General features: G+C 35.8%; 3 protein-coding genes across 3 annotated transcripts; 2 read left to right on the top strand and 1 right to left on the bottom strand.

Annotated features, from left to right (window-relative positions):
* Positions 1–6,431: 6,431 nt before the first annotated feature.
* Positions 6,432–9,762, top strand: LOC110787024 (chaperone protein dnaJ 11, chloroplastic). The gene is made up of 7 exons (XM_021991606.2): positions 6,432–6,443; positions 6,849–7,107; positions 7,184–7,186; positions 7,334–7,408; positions 8,024–8,163; positions 8,324–8,461; positions 9,405–9,762. The coding sequence occupies exons 1-7, from the start codon at positions 6,432–6,434 to the stop codon at positions 9,606–9,608; spliced, it is 831 nt and encodes a 276-aa protein (XP_021847298.2). The 3' UTR covers positions 9,609–9,762.
* Positions 9,763–9,972: 210 nt separating this feature from the next.
* Positions 9,973–11,697, bottom strand: LOC110787013 (protein EPIDERMAL PATTERNING FACTOR 2). The gene is made up of 3 exons (XM_021991595.2): positions 11,510–11,697; positions 11,273–11,325; positions 9,973–10,489 (listed from the first exon to the last, which is right to left on the bottom strand). The coding sequence occupies exons 1-3, from the start codon at positions 11,607–11,609 to the stop codon at positions 10,295–10,297; spliced, it is 348 nt and encodes a 115-aa protein (XP_021847287.1). The 5' UTR covers positions 11,610–11,697; the 3' UTR covers positions 9,973–10,294.
* Positions 11,698–11,872: 175 nt separating this feature from the next.
* On the top strand, positions 11,873–12,573 carry LOC130463352 (uncharacterized). The gene is made up of 3 exons (XM_056832451.1): positions 11,873–11,887; positions 12,000–12,457; positions 12,552–12,573. The coding sequence occupies exons 1-3, from the start codon at positions 11,873–11,875 to the stop codon at positions 12,571–12,573; spliced, it is 495 nt and encodes a 164-aa protein (XP_056688429.1).
* Positions 12,574–22,078: the final 9,505 nt, after the last annotated feature.

The raw sequence follows: 22,078 nt of genomic DNA, 5'->3' as shown, positions 1-22,078 counted from the left end.
AGCCCTGAGAAATACCAGAACTATCACCAATAGATTCAAGGGAAACATAATGGTTTTTTCTTTTGCAAAAGAGCAGGAGAAACAAATAGAAGAACAAGGGAAGGTACCTGGAAAATAACAGGCCAGGGTAGAGATGTAATTAGTTCTGCACGCATTGTAGGCAGAATAAACAGCTTGGTGTACAACAGGGGTAATCAAAAGACAAACTAGAGGATGAAGGAGTACGTCCTAAAGGGCAATACCACAAGTCACTTAGGAGCCGTTCAGAAAAAATACTGTTAGAATTGAGGAAATAGGAAGAAGAAAGGAAGAAGAAAGCAAGAAGCCATTGTTGAGCCTTGGAAGCTCGTGAGCTTTGAGAGAAAAACTAAAGACTACATTTTATTAATTGTGTTATTTATGAGAATAATACAAGCTTAGGTATTTATACTAACATATGTACAAGTTAGTATCTAGTAACAAACTTCCTAAACTAAGGAAACAAACTAACAACTTATACTACAGTATAAGTTCCAACACCCCCCCCTCAAACTGAAAATGGTGTTAAACATTTTCAGTTTGAAATCATGAAATGAAGCAGTTGTTTCTCGGTTGCTCCTCTTGGCGATGAGAACTGCAGCCACAACATCTGGAATACTGTCAACGGGAGGTATCTGAAGTTTTGAACACTGCACCTTTGTGTTTCTTCAACACTTAGCATCTGAAAACTGTTATGTGAATCCATGGTTGTTTCCTGACCATGACCAACAACTTGACTGATGAGAACACCACCAGAATACTTCATACAAATGGAACTACCAATCAGAATAATTTGGTTGAACTAACCACCATGAATCAGCTTCCTGCTCCAAAATACACCATTGATCATTAACCAATCACACACATACACCGTAACTCCAATGTGAAGAATGAAGGATAATGTGTTTGAGAGGAAAAGAATGAGAAATTCAGCTATGAAAAATAAAGCTGAAGATAGAAATTGATCAAAAAAGAAACAATTTGAGAATGACCCTTTGGGTCTTTTGAGAATTGACCACTTTGGGTCGAAACTGACCACTATGGGTCGGAAAGAGGACCACCGTGGGTCTGAAAATGACCTCCATGGGTCGGATAGAATGAGCCACAATGGGTCTCATCAAAAGAAAGATCACAATGGATCATGAAATTGATCTTTACGGATCAATGAGAAAGGACCTCTATGGGTCACAAAATGAACCTCAACCTCTGTTGGGTCATCACAAAAAAAAACCTCAACCTCTGTTGGGTCACAAACAAACTTCAACACCAAAAAAAAAATTCAATGTTATTGGCAATAAATCAAGCCAACATTCAACAACCACCTCTGTTATCTGCAGGACTGACATAAGAACCACCATTTCAAATCACATACAACACCCATACTCGTATGATTTCATCTTGGAGGACAATTTGACATAAGTCACAAAGAATCCTCCAATGAAAGTACTACCTACAATAAACGCTTCTTTGAATTCTCCAGCATGAACTTCTACTTCTGCTATCCCTAAAACCAATACTCCACCATCATCCAACAATACACTCACACTTCAATTCAATGTCCAGTCAAGAACTACCCAAACCGGACATGAACCAGAACTTCAAACTACAATAACATCTTAGAACAACATCCAATTGGAAGCCAATGAACATTCAAAACCAATTGGAAATAAACTGATGCAGTTGACATTTCTTAAACCTCAGCTCAAGCATATGTTACCCGGACTAACAAAACATATCAATTAATTTGCAGAAGGTTTAGAAACCCAGTTTTGGGAGATGAAATTGAAGTTGGTTTTCTTTGGGAGTTTGGTTGAGGAGAGAGAGAGTTTTCAGGTGAAGGACAAAACTAAGCAACATCATTGGCAGGGGAAGCAGTAGAAGCCAAGAAATCAACCAATTAAACAGAGAATCACTCAAATAATGTGAAACTTTATTCAACTCGCAATTAAAGAAGGTAAGCAAGGAGATCAAGAAATCAAACCAAGAACGCTCCAAACAACGTACGAACTCAAGAATCGTAATCCACTACCTTGAATTCTCCAAGAGTTTCCTCAATGGCAGCGAAGATCTTGATGATGATTTCGCGCCTTTGATTGTGAAAAAATGGTGTTACGGGTGGCAGTGGAGGCGGCAGTAACTATTCATCTTCCTCTGGTTATCGCCGGCGAGGAATAATTGACGAAACGCTTGCGATTAATTCCAGTAGTAAGATTCTAGAACCCTAAAATTTGGGGAAAACTCAAGAATCATAAAATTGTTTGATTCAAGGTTCTAAAGAAGATTTGTGAGCGATTTTAGAAGATATTAGGGCGAATTAAAGCCCTAATTCGTCGAATTAAGACCCAATTCGAGCAAAATTTCGGAGCAGAAAATTTTTGGGGAAAAAGAAATTGATGAGTTGATTTGAACAAAAATATTATGCGGAATTGAAGAGCCGGGATCGTTCCCGCTCTGATACCATGTTAGAATTGAGGAAATAGGAAGAAGAAAGGAAGAAGAAAGCAAGAAGCCATTGTTGAGCCTTGGAAGCTCGTGAGCTTTGAGAGAAAAACTAAAGACTACATTTTATTAATTGTGTTATTTATGAGAATAATACAAGCTTAGGTATTTATACTAACATATGTACAAGTTAGTATCTAGTAACAAACTTCCTAAACTAAGGAAACAAACTAACAACTTATACTACAGTATAAGTTCCAACAAATACGTTATATGCAAGATTTACGAAAAAGGAGCAAGGAACGAAGGCCAGTTTGTGGAGGACGAATGGGCTGCCATATTTGATCACCTAGAAAAGACGCAAGCAACGCAAGAAATGCAAGCAACACAAGCAATGCAAGCAATGACAATGCATGTAACATGCAAACCCCACGTTATGATACTCATACTACACAATTTCATTATGACATGCATATGGTATTTGACTATTGTAATTTTGTAGTAAGACCTACCCCAAATGTTGTGAATGAGGTGAATTACGATCAAAACTACTACCTCCGTTTCAGAAAGTTCTTTACGCTTTGGAAAATTTGCTCAAAGTATGAAAACTTTGACCGCAAATTCCCACTATTATATACATCAAAATGTTACATGTAAGATTTTGTTAGATTGGTCTCGTTATTAACTTTCAGAATATCAACTTTTTATAATTTTTTCACATATGAATTTGGATATATTAGTAGTTAAATATTGCATTGGAGTCCGTGCAAATAGTAACTGTAAAGAACTCTTTGAAACGGAGGTAGTACATCGATAGGGAAGAACAGGAAAATTTCAACATGTTGTTGGACTCATTCAACTACTAAGGATGCTTGTGATGGTATGGAAATTGCGATCGAGTTAGTACTAACCTAGTTTTTGTTGTACATAAGTAAACTTATGATGGTAACAATGTTTAATTCTAAAAATAGTCATGGTAGAAACCTTTTGACGTATAAATCTTTTGATGCAATTTACATTACAAGTAACGTATTAAGTATATCGGGTGATTGTTTGTCAATACCTATTTTTAGTAACTTAAAGCATACTTACTCTAAGTTTTTGGGATTAACCCTGACTCAAACCCGAATTTTACTTTCAAAAATGTAGCGCAAACCAAACTCGATAAGAGAAATTGTACACAACCATGGAATGAGTGCTACTGGATTACCTTGGTTGATATTAGCCATTCATAAAAAGTAAATATTTAAAAATATTATTACAAAGTTAGTCTTTATACTTACAATTTAAGAATTAAAAATGTATACAAATTAATTAATATGCGATGTAATGTTTTACAATTTAATTTACTATGTATTATAGAGCCAGTAAAACGAATCAAATACATTTCATATCCAAAATAATCAATGGCTTCGGCCTCACGTCACAAGTACAACATTAAAATAGAGCATTGCTTGCACACTGGTCACGGGTTCAAGTACTGGCTTCAGCATAATATTACGCGCATAAACATTATTCCCAAAACCTTTTTTTTTTACATTTAACCACATCCCTGTAAATGTTCTATAGATTTGTCAAGACAAACCGTGTTTATTTTATGCCGCAATTAAACAAACCATTGATGTAACTTGATAAATGTAAAGATTACACTTCAGTGACCTAATTAACAAAAAAATGTTTTCAACATTGGTAACATCGAAAACTATAACCCATTCTAGAAGAAGAAAGGAAGAATGACTTAACTCCATTAATAAAGAAGGTGCGAAGAAGAAGAAGGGTTGAATTTATGGAATATGTTTTCTGAAAAATCAACTTCTAAGAAACAGATCATATCAAAACAATTTGGGGAGATGAAAATTCATTGGTTTTATCGATTTTTCAACAAAAAAAAAACGGTTTTTTCATGAAATGCCCTCGAGGTTTGCAAAAATGCACCAAATACCCTCGCGTCTTTTGAATCACATAATATACCCCTATTTTTTCCCAAGTTTGCACAAAACCCCTAAACCGACCTTCCGTTAGTCCTCCGTTAAGTCGTGTTTATAATTCACAGAATACCCCTATTTATAAATTTATTGCACAATATACACCTATTTTGAAACTAAGTTGCACCAAATACGCAAAATGCTTTTAAACTGCAGAATTTGATGGTTTTGTAGTAACTGAAACTATAAATAAGGATATAAAACTATTTTAAAACTAAGTTGCACCAAATACATCTAAATCCAGCAGCCACCATTGAGGAACGAACTCTCTTCCCAAGTGCAAGCAAACTAGACTCATGAATTTACCTCCACCTGATGTTGCCAGCAAACACTTTGAACCTCTCCTCTTCGAGCTTGGGCTGCGAAACGTGAACCTGAGAAACCTTCTGAGCCTGAAAATAAATGCATAAACAAATATTCAAGATATTAGCAAATATTCTCTTGCAACATAAGAGAATTCAAGCTCATAAATCATCAAAATCAGTCTCAATAATTCGGTAGTTCCATTGGTTCAATTTTATTGAACTTAACAATACCCACCCACTATTAAGAATACCCACCCACTATTCAGGGAACCAATAGAACCATGCTTGGGTATTCAATACTAACAATGACCACACTAGCAAGTTCGGAGCCTAATCCTCATGCTTTGAACATATGTACACAGAATGAATTCATATGTACCAATAACTACGAGTTCATAGTTCAAATATATTGACAAGTTGATATACAACGATGTTCTTATAATGCAATTTTTCTGCCTATTGAAACAGAGGCAATTACACTATACCTATAAAAACATTTCTACTTACCAGATAATGCAGCAACAACATTTAGAATGGCGCCAGAAACTAGAACGTGTTGGCTGCATCCTGTCACCCGATTGCATAGAATACAACATGCTGAAGTTTTATGCAACTGGATTAACTTTGCATAAAGATCAGTTATAAAGTCAGTCCAATCAACATATTTTCTCATATACAAGTAATTAACAACCCAACTTTTAGCAACCCATAAAAGATGTGAAATTCTGGGTTACATACATACCAAAGGGGCTGATTGTATTCGAAAAATCAATCAATTTACTCTAATCAATCAATTAATTTACTTTAATCAATCAATTTACTCTAATCAATCAATCAATTCACTTCCACCGACAACAACAACCATAAAATTGACAGCAACAACAACAATGGCAACAATAGCAACAAAAAACAACAACAATGACGACAACATTCAAATAGCAGCAAACAGGTTATGTTTGGATTCGAAAAAAACAATACATTTACTCTAATAGTCTATCAATTCTATCGACGACAACAACAACATCCAGAAAATTGAAAATAATAGCAACAAAAAAACAACAACAATGACGGCAACAACATTCAACACTGAAATCAATAAATGCAATTCCAATCTAGTCAAGGAGAGAAGGAGAGAGTGGAACCTCACGACGGGTAAACTCGACAGCGGCGAATAAGGACGTCGGAAAGGGGAAGACGGAAATCGGCCTCCGTCGGCGACCAGAGAGCGGAAACCGGACGCCGCCGGCCACTAGATAGCAGGGGGAAGAACGTCGGAGAGGAGAGAGAAAGAGAAATAAGTTTGATTTTTTTTTTTTGGAATTTATGTCGAAAACATGTATTAAGGGCAAAATAGTAAAACGCGACTAACGGCAGACTAACGGCGTTAACTCAAAGGTGCATCTCATGAACAGTATAAAAAAATAGGGGTATATTATGTGATTCAAAAGGCGCGAGGGTATTTGGTGCATTTTTGCAAACCTCGGGGGCATTTCATGAAAAAACCGAAAAAAAAATTATATGTTTCTCTTATTTGAAATTCATATTCAACTTGGGCCTGAAAAAATTTGGGGTGACTAGGAAGTGATTAGGACAATAGCTGGCATTCATACCCAATTAGCTAAGAGGGTATCATGACAATACTTAGACTGAGACTCAGTTTAAGTGTGGGTTTTACGAATTTTCGATGGGTAAAATAGTGGGACGATTTTAAGTAATATAGGACGGTAAATAATAAGCCCATGTCAAAATCAAATACAGAGTACAATTGTGGTTGGAACTAAAAAGGGCCCACATTGTGAGAATCAGAAGAATCTCCAAATAGGAAAGAAATACAAACCAAAAACTGTCCACAAAATTCCCCGTTAATGACACAAATCAAATCAAACAGTGACAAGTGACAACGGCTTCATCGATACCGTTAATTATGTTAGTTTCTCCATCTCTCTCTTACTTTGCGTTTTTAACAACAACAAAGAAAATTCAAAATCCCTAAATCCCCAAATTCAATCACATTTCCCCCAGTTTTATTCCCAATTACTTTAATCAAAATCAAATTTCATCTTCAAGACTTCAACCTACGAATTTTGGATGAAATTATGAGCCATTTGACTATTTGAGATCAATTTGCAGAACAAATAATGTCTACTCTTCTTTTGTATGTTGCTGTAGAGCTCGGGTTCGGTATTTTAGCCCAGAATCATCTAGGGTTCCGTTTTCAAAACCTAATTTGAGCTCGTTTCCTTCTCTCTCCTCCGATTCGCCGAAGTTGTTTCAGGGCGAGCCGTGGTTGCGGTTGAATTATCGGAGATATGTTGCTCGCGCTTCTAATTGGACTGGCGAGAAATCCCCCTATGACGTATGTTTTTATTTTATTTTGTTTCGTGAACATTTAATGATGTTTGTGGGATTCAATCTGTGTTAAATTAACTAAGCTAGTAGGCATCAGCGCTTTCTTTTTGTAATTGCATATCCTTGTTTTATAAGTTGTTGTTAACTTGCTATGTTATGTTTTCAACATGTTTATGGAAATTGATTGTCTGCTGATTCTGTAATTGAATGTTCTTATTTGTTGTTTACAATTTACAGAACTAGAGAGAGACGCGGATGAAGAGCAAGTAAAAGTCGCTTACAGGCGCTTGGCCAAGTTTTATCATCCTGATGGTTTGTCTCCTTAGTCTTTACCTTAAATTTGTTTACCTATCGATTTGATTATAGTTTTTCGTTGACGTGTTCATTTGGTTGGGTTATAATATACAGAATTCTCAGGTAGTCAGGTATAATCTACTCCGTAGTTTTTATAGGCTATGGACTTAATTATACTACTAATTGAGGCATTGTTGTATAAATATCACAACTTATCAATTCATACTCAACCGTTGGTGTTAACTACAAAGTACAAACTAGTTTTTATACTCAACCGTTTGTAGTTAACTAGTGTTAACTACAAAGTACAAACTAAGTACAAAGTATAATCTAGTTTTTATAGGCTATGGACTTAATTATACTACTAATTGAGGCATTGTTGTATAAATATCACAACTTATCAATTCATACTCAACCGTTGGTGTTAACTACAAAGTACAAACTGCATGCTAGAAACAATCGTGTTATCATTTGAAAATCACAAGTTCATAACCCCTCACCAATTAATCACCACTTATGCAAATAGGAGTATTAGGATTCCCTTGAAATCAAAACATATCAAATCTCTGTATAAGAATGTCGTTGCGCAATTTTGCTTATAAAATGTGCTTTGATCCATTATACCTTTTGTAGTCTATGATGGTAGAGGCAATCTCGAGGAAGGTGAAACAGCTGAAACCCGATTTATTAAAATCCAAGCAGCTTATGAGCTGCTTGTTGATGGAGAGAGAAGGAGAAAATACGATATGGAAAACCGGGTGAACCCAATGAAGGTGAAATTATGACTCTAATTTCTTGAATGGGAGTTATTACAAAAATAAGTACGGAGTAGTTCAGTTCGTTGTCATATTTATCTTTTCGGTCTATCAATACACTTAATTGGTTTTCTATTTAAAATGGAAATACTAATTAATTTATCTTGTTGTTTTATAGGCATCTCAAGCATGGATGGAGTGGCTCATAAAGAAGCGAAAAGCATTCGACCAACGAGGTGGAATGGCAATTGCAGTATGGGCTGAGCAGCAGCAGCGTGAAATAAACTTGAGAGCACGACAACGTACTCGATCAAAGGTATCTAGTTTGTTTTTCCTACTTTTCAAATTCAGTCAAAGTGCATCCCTACTTATTCTCCTGGCTGGATGATGTTGATAGAACCAGAATTTTAGATAACTACAATTACTATAGGATCGATTGACTTTATGGTATGTGTATTTGTGTTCCACCTAAGACAATTTTCTGTACAAAGTTAATGTTTACAAAAATGCATTAGACGGCAGAGATCCGATGCTCTTTGAGCATGTCAAACACTCTGACTTACTATATGCATGCCTCCATCCTCTAAACAATGAGTGCGTCGAGGCGGATATCGGGCATGCAACAACAAACACATATCAACTAAAAGACAAATAGCTAAAAGACAAAAAAGGAAGTACCATTCATGTAAAAAAAGTACCATTCTAATACCATTCTGTAAAAAAAAAGTACCATTTGTGTTTAGAAAAGTACCATTTAATTTTTTTTTTGTCCTTTTTCCTATTTTGTCTTATGTTCTGATATGTATTTGGACACACATATCAGATATGTGTTTTTACTTCCTCTCTAAACAATAGGCCTCAGCATGAAAGTGTCTTAGAACGTACCTTAGTACGTATCCCACAACCATCTTTTATTTTTTGGATTTTTACTCTCTGCTATAGTGCTATAGTAATGTATATGTACTTTGATTGAAAATCTTGTTTAAGGATATCATTTGAAGCTATATCAAATAAATAAGTTTAGAAAGTGACCTAAAATTCTTAAGTCTAGAATTCTGGATATTTGGAAACAGTGGGAATATAAAAGATATTGAAAAAAAAGAAGATGAGTTTCCACTTTCCACTGGTGTGATGTTGGTGAATGGGAAGATGTGATGGTAAATTAGTAAGGATGTCTCCTTGAAACATATAAGGCTTGTTTGTATATTACAAAGACGTATTTTAGATGGTGAATTTACAGTTAATATAACGAGTTTCAGGTTGATCCTGAAGAAGAGAAAAGGATTGTAGCAAAGGAAAAGAAGGCATCTGTAGAGAACTTCCAGACCACACTTAGGAGGCATACACTTGTGTTAAAGAAGAGGGACTTAATGCGTCGAAAGAAAGCTGAAGAGGAAAAGGATAAAGAGATTCGGCGTCTGTTAGCCTTAGAGGGATTTGAATTGGAAAGTGAAGATGAGTAGCTGCATGTTTGGATTCAGTTCATTCAACTTTTAATGGTATACATTCTCATTTATTGATAGTTTTGTACAAAAATGTTTAACTGTATATACATGCTGGAGACGGCAAACAGAGTATTTATGAAAGCAAAAGAAATGAAAAGGAGGGAATTAATGACATCGATCTGAATTTATTACTGGTTTTCCCTCTTCACCTTGCTCTGTCTAAATTGCTTAGTTTGTATGCAATCCTAGTGTGCTTCGAATGACCCATTGACCCTACAAGTTATATCATTATAATTTATAAAATATAAAATATAAATACGGGAACAAGTAACATAAATGTTACTAGAGTAGTCGTCGATAAAAAGCTAAGAGCCAAGGGGGATACAATTAAGGAGCTTCTTAAATCAAAACATGAATAATTTAATTTAGTTGCTGATCAAAGTACATGATTAGTGATTCGGATACTAACTTGTTTCTCTTCTTACTTACGCTACAAGTCTACAATTAAGACACATTTTAACATCCATAATTTGGATTTTGGTCCTACTCCTCAAAATTTTTAAATTAAAAGTAGAAGCTCATTTAAGCTTTCTGACATGCATAGAAAATAGAATCTTAAACTCGAGTACACGTACAGCTATGTGTATCCAAAGGTTTGTTGCCGGTACGTAAAGATCGATGAAAGAATTAATGGAGCAAATTGATCAGTTGGAAGAAGGGACGTGATAAAACTTGCCGTTGCACATACATCGGTAAACAATAGGGCAAGACTCAGAAGCACATCTGAAGCTAACCATTACCCTCTTGCATGGGGAACAAACTCCACAAGCATGTGAGCAATCTGGCAAACTTGATCCCATTGGGTATAACTCTCTCCCCAACTCTTCCCTGGCTAGCCCCTATAATACAACAAACAAAAATTAAATTTAGATTTACGTGCATTGTGCATGATGAAAAATATTACGAAAAACAATATCAAGTATATCAATATTTTTTGTTTGACATAAGATGATAGGTGGGGGGATTCGAACCTGAGAACTATTGTACACAGACCCTCAGTCTTAACCACTAGGCCAAAACATCATTGGTTGAATGTTAGATTAATGATTTAAAATAACGGTTATTAGTAAGTCAAAGTTGTTCTAGTAGCAGTAACTAGGTTGTTTACATTGTTAAGGAAATTATGGGTAGTCCACTTCCTATTATTATGTTAGTCGGTTATTTTGCTTAAGCCTATTTAAAAGGCAATCTGATGTACCTTATTTTTTGTATTTTTTCCACTTATTATGTCTTCTCTTTTTTTTCACGTCTATAATTTCAACACTGAATATCTAATTAGTTAACCGGGATGATAATATAGAACGTGCATCTACAAGGATTGAGATTAATTTCACGAGTATTGAAATTAATTTTCCAAAATTGTGCATGGATCGGTGTAATTCTTTCTTTACCCGGCCCATGTTATGACATAACCAACCTAAGTGTTGCAGATTTTATTTTTCACAAGCCCTATAAATTATAATTATACTTCGTATTTATTTTAACCACCTTGTTGACAAATGCTCAAATCTATCGTTAATTTGTTATAAAGGCTGGCGCTATAAAGTAGTCGGCAAAAACAATGAAAACAATCTACGTAGTAGCTTAATTATAATTAGCCTCGTTTCATGAAGATGACTAACCTTTCGGTTGGAGTGACTTGGATCTCCATCGGCGATTGTTCTTTTATGAATATCTGTCAAAGTCATAATCTATTAGTAAGATTTATCAAGTATGAAATATCAAACATATATATATTTTTGTTAAGGGAAGGGTTAAGGTAAGCTTATGGTTGCAAATTAGGTTCTGTCAAAGTAGATTGCTTAGGTAAAAAAGCACAGAACTAACTTTTGTATAATGTAAATAAAGTTACAACTTACAATGTTTTGGGTTGGAATGAGTAGTAAGTGTGATAGTAAGCAAAACAAACATAAATAAAACCAAGATGTAGTATTTGTAGGCACCAAGTGAGAATTTCATGTCTTTAGGTTGGGGAATTACAAGTAAGCTAGCTTTGAGGAAATATATATAGGAATACCTAAGCTGTCGTATTTAAAATTTAAAATAAATAATACTTGTATTTGACATATATATAATATATGAGGGAATGAGAACTGAAGGAGGGCATGCATTTAATTTATATGGAAATTAAATGGTACATTTACATGCTTCATTATTTCACATGATACATGCCCGTGTGGCGTGTGCCCCTCAACCTAAGGCTTGTTTTCTTTTGTTTTACCATGTCATTGTCGCATGTTTCATTTTTATTCATGAGTCCAACACCTATATTATACGCAATACCATTAATTAATTTGAAGGGGAAAAAAGTTGTAACAATTTTAGTTTTGTCACTATTTAGTTTTGTAGGAGACTAAGTGGGTTGGAAACAAGGCAAGAGAAATAGCTCCATGGGGTTATAAGCTTTGGTATTCGGGAAAAACTAGGGGTAGGAATGGGGTAGGTATCCTTATTGACAGAGATTATATTGATGATGTAGTGGACGTGTCCCGAAAGAGTGATCGAATTATGAGTATTAAGCTTGTGATAGGGGATGAGGTTGTAACTATTGTGAGTGCCTATGCACCACAAGCAGGACTAGATGCGTCAACTAGACAAGAATTTTGGGAGGATTTAGAAGAAGTGGTGCAACGTGTCCCTAGAAGTGAGAAACTCATCATTGGTGGGGATCTCAACGGACATGTAGGCTCGAGTCGCGATGGATTTGAAAGCATTCATGGTGGTTTTGGGTATGGGGAGCAGAATGAAGCGGAAAATGCAATTTTGGATTTTGCATTGGCATATGACTTGGGTATAATGAACACTTGGTTTGAGAAAAGAGAATCTCACCTAGTAACCTATAGGAGTAGAGATAATGCGAGTCAGATTGACTTCTTTTTAGTAAGAAAGGCTTTGAGACAGTGCTACACCAATTGTAAGGTGATTCCGGGTGAGAGTACAGCAACCCAACATAGACTTGTGGTACTTGATTTTCGAGGTAGAAGTTATATAAGAAAGAGAAGACCACTAGTGGAGCCTAGGATCAAGTGGTGGAAACTTCAAGGGGAGCAACAACTAAAATTCGTGGAAAAGGTGGCAAGTGAAGGCATTTGGGTCGGGGATATGGATTTGGATATAGACTCATTATGGACAAGAATGGAGCACACCATAAAGGGAGTGGCGAAAGAGGTCCTAGGGGAATCTAAAGGAATCATGCCACCAAGTAAGGACACATCTTGGTGGAACGAAGTTGTGCAACAAGCTATAAAGAGCAAACGAGAATGCTATAAAGAGTTGGGAAAATGTAGAAGTGATGAGAACTACAAGAAGTACAAGGAGGCTAAAAGGGAAGCAAAGAAGGCCGTAAGAGAGGCTAGAGCAAAGGTGAATCAGGATCTTTACGCAAGATTGGATACAAAGGAAGGTAAAAAAGATATCTATAGACTTGCTCGAATGAGAGATAGAAAGACGCGAGACATCGGGAGGATTAAATGTGTGAAAGATGTTGATCAAAAAGTTTTGGTGGGAGATAAGGAAATCAAGTATAGATGGAGGTTCTACTTTGATAGCTTGTTCAACGGGGATCAAGGGCGCGATATTGGGGATACAACTATCCCTAAGGATATGGTTAACCTAGACTTTATGCGAAAAATTCAAAAGAGAGAAGTCGAAATGGCACTGAAAAAGATGGGACGCAAGAGGGCAGTGGGGCCCGATGGTATACCTATCGAAGTCAGGAGATGCTTGGGAGAGAGAGGGGTTGTATGGTTAACAACTCTTTTCAACAAGATTTGGGGAAGTAATAGGATGCCATTAGAGTGGAGGAAGAGTACTATCATCCCCTTGTACAAGAATAAGGGTGATGTCCAGGATTGTGCCAACTATCGAGGAATCAAACTAATGAGTCATACTATGAAACTTTGGGAGCGGATTATTGAGCAAAGACTAAGGAAAACTGTAAAAATTTCGGAGAATCAGTTTGGATTTATGCTTGGGAGATCAACTATGGAGGCCATTCATCTTACAAGCTAAGGCAACTAATGGAGAATTATCGGGATAAGAAGAAGGACTTACATATGGTTTTCATAGATTTGGAGAAGGCATATGACAAGGTACCAAGGGAAATCTTTTGGTGGGCATTAAGTAAGAAAGGAATACCGAGGAAGTATATTGATATCATCAAGGACATGTATGAGGGAGTTAGCCCGAGTGTGAGAACTAGTGTTGGTAAGACCGAAGAATTCCCCATTACGATTGGAGTGCATCAAGGTTCCGCACTTAGCCCGTTTCTTTTTTCTATAGTCATGGACAAATTGACGAGGTCAATCCAAGATGGTATTCCCTGGTGCATGATGTTTGCAAATGATATTGTGTTGATTGATGAAACAAAAGAAGGAGTGGAAAGTAAGTTGGAGTTATGGAGACAAACGTTGGAATCTCGAGGTTTTAGTCTTAGTAGAAACAAGACGGAATATATGGAGTGTAAGTTTAGTGGAGTCCAAGATAGAGAGACAGGGGAGATTACCTTAGATGGGAAAATTGTCCAAGGCTCTGAAACGTTCCGTTATTTAGGATCTATTATCCAAAAGGATGGAGAATTGGATGGCGATGTGGCCCATAGAATCAAAGCAGGTTGGTTGAAGTGGAAAGGTGCCACGGGGTTCCTATGTGATTCAGGCATGCCCCAAAGATTGAAGGGAAAATTTTACTGCACGGCGATTCGACCGGCTTTGTTATACGGCACAGAATGCTGGGCAGTGAAACATTGTCACGTGCACAAGATGAATGTGGCGGAGATGCGCATGTTGCGTTGGATGTGTGGGCATACAAGAAAGGATCGTTTGAGGAATGAGATTATTAGGAAGAAAGTAGGGGTTGCACCGATTGAGTTTAAGATGATGGAAAATCGTTTAAGATGGTTTGGACATGTGAGCAGAAGACCAAGTGATGCCCCGGTTAGGAGGATAGAAGGGTGGCAAAGTGATAGAATTGCAAGGGGTAGGGGAAGACCTAAGAAAACTTGGAGGAAGGTGATTGAGCATGATATGAGCTTTCTTGGGATTGAGGAAAATATGGCGTTGGATAGGACAGAGTGGAGGGAGAGAATATGCATTGATGACTTCAGTTGATTTATACAGTTTTCATGTTTTTGTTTCTTTCTATTTTTATTTTATTTTTTATTCTTATTTTTATTTTTATTTGATTTTTAAAATTCTTTTAATTTTTTAATTTACATGCTATTTTGAAATATACTTATTTTACTTATTCATTTATTTTAACTTTACTTATTTTTTATTATCTCTTACAATATATCTTCTATAATATATATACATTTTTCTCTTATCTTACTTTCATTAATTCCACTTTCTCTTGCTTGTTTTTCTTATTACTTCTTGCTCCTTTTTTGTTTGATTGGTGACAATGACGATCTCCTACGACGATTCATGTTAGCCGACCCCAAATCATTTTGTGACTAAAGCTTTGTTGTTGTTGTTGTTGTTGTTGTTGTTGTTGTTGTTGTTGTTGTTGTTGTTTTGACCATTTATTTTTACTAATTTACAAAAAGTGAATGTTATAATTAAAACGTCGGTGAATAGATTACATTGTATATTTTCATAGTATTAAATTATACTCCGTAAGATTTAGAAAAGAAAAATAGTTAAAGATATTTACTGATCAAAGTTATGTCTTAGTAAATGTGTTAATCAAAATGTTGCAATTTTTATGAAATAATAGGTAGTAGTTGACAATCAATGTCATTACTGTTTTGCGAAATTCTTTCCCCTTTCTATTTTGAGACATTCCATAAAAAATTTCCCACTTACATATATATTGATGAAATATGTTCACATTTCTATGTAAAAAAACAAAAAAGAGAGAAATATGTTTACATGCATGTATAATAGAGCTAGTTCATGTTTATGCATGCATGCATCTTTTGACAATCAAATAAAATCTGGATGTTTACATCGTGTCAACACATATGTATGTTTACCATCAATCTTACTAAGATTAATTATCTAAAATGTTTGAGATTGTACCCAAGACTTGAATTGAATCATGTCTATATATCATAGCCCACGTACTCGTTTTTCTTCATATAATGCCCGAAATGTTAATCTCTTTTTTCTTTTGAGCGAATGTAAGTCATTCAAGCAATAAATTGTGTCTCTTGATATTATTTTTTTCTTTTACTCCCTCCCATCCATATTTTTTTAGGAGTTATACATACCATTCTCGACCATATTTTTGAAGGGTTAAGTTTTTTTTCCAGTTACTTTACCTTAAAATATTACACCCAAGGTCATCACTACAAGAACCAGTAGCAACGAGGGCGATTATTTTGTAAATGGAAAGGCGCCAACAAAGTCGTCCTTGTATAAAAGGGCAAACAGGGCAAAAAAATGTCGTCGTCTTTGATAAAAACCAAGAGGGCGAAATGTTATTTTGCCTTCTTTGATAGGAACAGAAAGGACGACTTTAAACGGTTTGCTGCCTTTGATAATAATAATAGAAGTAATAGAAGGGCGACTTATATGTTTCGCCCTCTTTGATCAATTATTTTAAAAAAAAAACAAAACAAAAGAATTTAACTCCAGGTCCAGACAAACTCCAGTGCTCACCCAAAACTATTCACAAGAATCCCAAAATGAAGGCAATGAAATTTGATTTCCCTATCTTCAGCTTTCTCTCTCCCTAAATCTTCAATTTGGAAGCTTTTTTCTCCCCTAAATCTCTAATTTAGCTTTCTCTACTGACATGATTACAGGGTTCTACTTGCCGCCTTCAATGGTCGGATGTTACCTTAAACTTCTCTTTTGATATTAGCATGTAATAATAGTATAGCTTTAATAGTTAATTGTTTGTGTATCGTATTGATTAAAGCTTGTTGCAATATATATAGTTACTTATAAGCTAAGTTTTTGTGTAGCCTCAACCAGATTTATTTTTTTTAAAATAAAAAATAGAACAAAGAGGGCGACTTTATCAAGTTGCCCTCTGTGATTTTGAACAAACAGGGCAAACAGAATTGCCCTATTTAAACTATTTTAGAGGGCGAAAAATAATCAAAGAGGGCGAGATATAAGTTGCCTTCCTTGTTTTCAAACAAAGAAGGCGAAAATTATTTGCCCTCTTTGGTTTTGATCAAAAAGGGCGAATAAATAGAGTTGCCTTGGAAAGCTAATAGGACGAACCTAACAGGGCAAGTTAAGGGCGATTTTTATTTCGCCCTTAAACGTTAAAGGGCGATAATTTGATCAAAGAGGGCGATTTTTTTCGCCCTCTTTGATCCTGTTTGTTGTAGTGTGGCCTCATTCCCCCATTGTTTCTTATTTCTCTCTCCCCTATGGTTCCACATCCTTTCTCACAATAAATTATTCAATACTCCAAATATTTATAATAAAGAATTAACACATCCTCCACTTGTATTAGTATTATAAAAAAATTAACTTACAATTCTTTAATCTTTATATTGGTCAACATATAACTTCTAAAAAAATACAGGAGTATCATTATTGCATTAATTTATTTACTCTAATAAAAAATGAGAACCTTATAAATTACTTCATTTTTGAAGGAATGAAATGTTTACAGTTAAAGATAAAAGAATATAATGGCCTGATACACATCATACATAATGTACAACCAAGAAAAAGATTAGATCATGAATTAAATACGGTGTCATAAATGGGCTGAGCACAAACAATCATCCTAGTGGTTGATCAATTTCCTAGAAAGAGTATCCCTTAAATAAATACGGAGGGAGTAATAAACTGTGTATGAGGGTCGAGTTAGGTCAGAGTCTCAACTCTCAACACATTAAACTATTGTACTTATATGTTTGTAGATGTCAACTAGCTTAGTTGGTTAAAGTCTTAAAAGAGTGTTACAAAAGACATGGGATCGAATTCTGTCTACATCATTTGTTGTCTTGCTCTGCCGCTCTCTCTACACCCAAAAACAGGCATGTTAATGGCATTTTTCTATGTCCAGTAGTCATTATTAGTAGGTAACAATGTAATGGATTGTTTACAATCATTAAACATGCCTGTTATGAGGATTCCAGGGGTTTAGGGTGGAATTAGAACCCCTTTGGTATGAGGTTTCATACCAAAAGCTCCCAACCAAACAATAACATAAGTGGAATGACTTCAGACTCCATTCCAACCCATTCCAAGAGGTCCAACCAAACAGGGCCTAAATCTTATTTTTAAAGGCCTTTACATGAGTATTTTACTCTGTAGAAATTCATTTCCAAATTTTAACAATTTAGCATATTGCTTTCTGCATTTACCCCTTAATTTCCAAATTAATTAGATTCTCAAGATTCTAAACCTTACATAATTAAGGATGTAAACGGAGTATTATCTTTACCCCATTAATCAGATTACAAACAGATTCGAAATCTTAGAATAAATAACACGGACTACTCTAAATCATTAAGAGAGTTTAAGGAAAAAGTAACAACTTTTTATAAAAAATGTTTGTGCATGATGTTATAAGCAGCTATCCACTCGGACCATTCTTGAGTGTTGAAGCGTAAATTTTGGTTTAGGAAGAACTGAGTGACGTCAGAAAAGTAGTTGACATGAGATGGATGTGGTTTATTTATGGAAAGGCTACTAATAAACGTGAATTTCAGAATCCATTAATTTTGGTTGAAAAATATTCAAATGAGGTTTGCTTCTTAATGAATGCGCTTGCTTACATTTGTCTTAGAATATGTAAACTTACCAACATGTCTGACTCAATTGAATGGAGAACTACATCTAAATGCACGGATGATTGATGCTATGCGTGATTCACATTTAAAAAAAAATGAGAATTTCCTAAAAAAGAAAAATTTTGACAATTATAATAGTAATCCGTTTTAGCATAAAATTAACTAGAGAGGTCCCGTGCATCTAGAATATTCGAAAATTATTATTTGACCATCTTTTTTTATAACATATTTAGCTGAATATTTATCTATTAAAGTTAATATTTAGTTAATAAATCTTGAGCGTACTTATTTAATCATCTAATATGAAATTTTATCCCTACTACGTATTATGTATTCTATATGTTGAACATTATAATTTGATCAAAATATTAGATATGCTTAATATATTAATATGACCAAAATATTGAGTAAATATATTTTCTGTAATTGATATGTCCATTCGACTAAAATATTACCAAAATCGTCTAATATTGTAATATTCTATAATCTTATATTTTTGTCCATACACAACCATTTATACAAAAGGAGAGAAAATAAATAAATAAATAAAGTAGATATGTTTCCTATGAATAAAAAATTTGGCGAAAATTTTTTGCACTAGGAAATGACATGTGTCATTCCTTGTATATATTTTAGTATAATGTAGGGTTTATAGGATTTTAAGTAGTTCAGGTGGAAATCAAAGTTGTCAAAAATCGACTTAAATAATCCGTAGTAGAAAATAGAGTGCAAATTCTCATCTCTCAAGGCTCCCCGCCATTTTAGAAGCATTCCATATACATGTAATCAGTACACTTGAATGGGTACGTGGAACAGTTTATTGAATTCAAGAAAGTGAAAATAAATGCAATAGCACGTAAAATTATATCCTGACCAAATTTATTCCAAAAGTATTTATGTTTTTTTTCCCAACATTGATTTATTGCGCCACTGTGCCATTTCTTCTATGCAACGTAATTCAGTGTAGAATCATATCAAGCAAAACAAAACCCATGAGGCCATGATTTTCTAGTTACGACGCCAATATATGTTTCACACTTTCACAGTTTCACTTATGATCGATGAGTTGGCGGCCAGATCGTTCGGATAGGGTCATGTAAAACATGATTTTGGAATTGATCGAGTTACACGTCAGTTTATGTTGGGTTATATTTCATTTCTCTATTGTCAAGTTTTGGCGCCAATGCCCTTCAAACTTTCACCGATAGACTTGGCAGTCCTATCGTTTGGATTGGATTATATTCTACTTGATTTAGGAATAATTAAGTCAGGTTAGTTTTGGGTTGGATCATATTCCACTAGTCCTATATGCACGCGATGCGTGCGAAATGTAAAAAAAAAACTTGTAATTGTGCTATTACAACTAATCAAATCAAATTTTAGGCACTAAAAATTCACTCGCAAAGTTCATATTTAAAAACAGCGAGGTCATAGAATACGTCAATCTTGTAATCTAGTGAAACAATGTAATAATAAATAATGCAGACAAAAAAAATCAAAATCTTAGTTCCAAAGTAAAGTAATTAATTTAAACACATAAAATAGTGTGTTTTACTTTTTTTTCTCTTGCTCGTAATGTACTTGCTTAACTACATTTTGACCTTTGCCAATCGATGTGCAACACATAACTACCATTATAAGAATGTTATTGTAGACTCCTAAATCGTGTCTCTCCATTGGGATGATGACGATACCATTATCCTTATTAGGCGGTTGGAGCAACTCCGTGCGGAAATCCCAATTGCTAAGAACATTTCCAAAATCCAAGAGCCAAAATCCAATCCCCGATGCCGTTCCCATTCCGGAACTCGGTACAAAATACAATTTCCAAAAATCAATTTCAAAATCCAAGTACAATCTCACCCAATGGAACATTCCATTGGTTTTACAAGGCCCTTTCTAGTCAAAATGACATTAAGCAATCCGAAGCATCCTCCATAGCAGCTCGAACCACCGAATGTTCGGCGAGATTCCTCCGAGTATGACGAGGCATACTAAATCATGCAGAATACAAAATGTCAAGATTCTAAACTGGGGGCTATCCTATACTAGCCCGTGGCAGTACAAATTCAGCCAGGGACCTCTAGTTCAACATACAAGTTCTACACCAACGTCTAGGCTATCCATGCCAAAGCAGGTATACAAGTTCTACACCAACGCCTAGGCTACCCATGCCGAAGCCGATGTTCAAAGTTCTACAAACAACATCTAGGCATCCTAGCCTATTCTCTCCCGAGACCCAACAAGGTCGCCAGTGAGACCACTATCTACAAATGCCAGGTACAAAGTTCAAGGAAAATTTCAAAATTCAAAAATTCAAAAATTCAAATCTACAAGTTCCAACAGTTCAAGTTCAAGTTCAAGTGGCTATCAAACAATTTTCTACAAGATTCAAGAAGCCTAATATCATACAAGCATCATTCCAAAGTACAAGAAAAATCAAAGCTACATGCAATCCTAGAGATTATTTCATAAGAAAAACATGAAATACTTACATGGACAAGGCAAGAACAAGACCATGGGGAGAGTATTCGACCTTTGAGAGAGAATGAAACAAGAGAATGCAAGAGAGTGTTCTTCAAATGGCACGGCAAGGGGGCTTTTTATAGCACAACCCCGCGCCGAACGCCGAGCTCAACGCCCAACGCTGACCTGCTGCATACGCAAGAATCTTCAGTGCTGATTGCACGTCGTTTGCTGCTATGGTTTTCTGCACCAGGCATCAAACATCAAATCATGCTATCCTCCGAAAATACGAGTATCTCCAAAGCACAAATAGATGAACATTTCAAGAATACAAAGTCCAAAAAATACAATAATTCGGGCGTTCGACTCCCAACGGACTCAAGCTCCAGGAAAGTCAGCCGAAATTTCAAAATCTTAAGAGCCAATAAAAAGCTCTTATCCCCTGTGAAGCACATCCCCAACGGATCAATTCCGGGTATTCGAAATTCAAGATTCAAAATTCAAGAAATTCAAAATTCGAAATTTTCGATGCCGAGCTCCGTCCTAAACCAAAGGCGGAAGAACAATACAAGTACAAATCGGAGTCGTCACAACCGCACGGAGGTAGACTCTCTCCTTTTTTCTAACACCTGTTTTGTGCAGGTACCGGCGTACAAAGAATGGTCTTGATTGCAGAACATCTTGACCGTTCTCCGTCCCAAGTCGAAAACTTTGACTTGCGCTTTCCTAACCGGAATCTTAGTCAATGTGGGGGCTTCTGTAGACACCTAAATCGTGTCTCCCCATTGGGATGATGACGATACCATTATCCTCATTAGGCGGTTGGAGCAACTCCATGCGGAAATCCCAATTGCTAAGAACATTTCTAAAATCCAAGAGCCAAAATCCAATCCCCGAGGCCGTTCCCATTCCGGAACTCGGTACAAAATACAATTTCCAAAAATCAATTTCAAAATCCAAGTACAATCTCACCCAATGGACCATTCCATTGGTTTTACAAGGCCCTTTCTAGTCAAAATGACATTAAGCAATCCAAATTCGGGCGCCGACCCACAAAATCGAGCAAGCCGGGCCTCGTCCCGTAAAACCGAAATTGGAAAACCCGAAACGGCTTGTTTTTAGACGCAAACCAAGCCTTAATCCCCAAGAAATCACTACGTGCCAACTTTGTACAAATCGTACAAAGGTACACCAATACAAGACAAAAGCAAGGACGGAGCCCGCGTCCTTGTTTTGGCAGCTTCTGCGCCACGTCAGC

The sequence above is a fragment of the Spinacia oleracea genome, chromosome 6 (genome assembly GCF_020520425.1).
Source record: "Spinacia oleracea cultivar Varoflay chromosome 6, BTI_SOV_V1, whole genome shotgun sequence".
Classification (NCBI taxonomy): domain Eukaryota; kingdom Viridiplantae; phylum Streptophyta; class Magnoliopsida; order Caryophyllales; family Amaranthaceae; genus Spinacia; species Spinacia oleracea.
The sequence above is the reverse complement of the archived record's forward strand: the minus strand, read 5'-3'. Positions and strand labels throughout refer to the sequence as shown.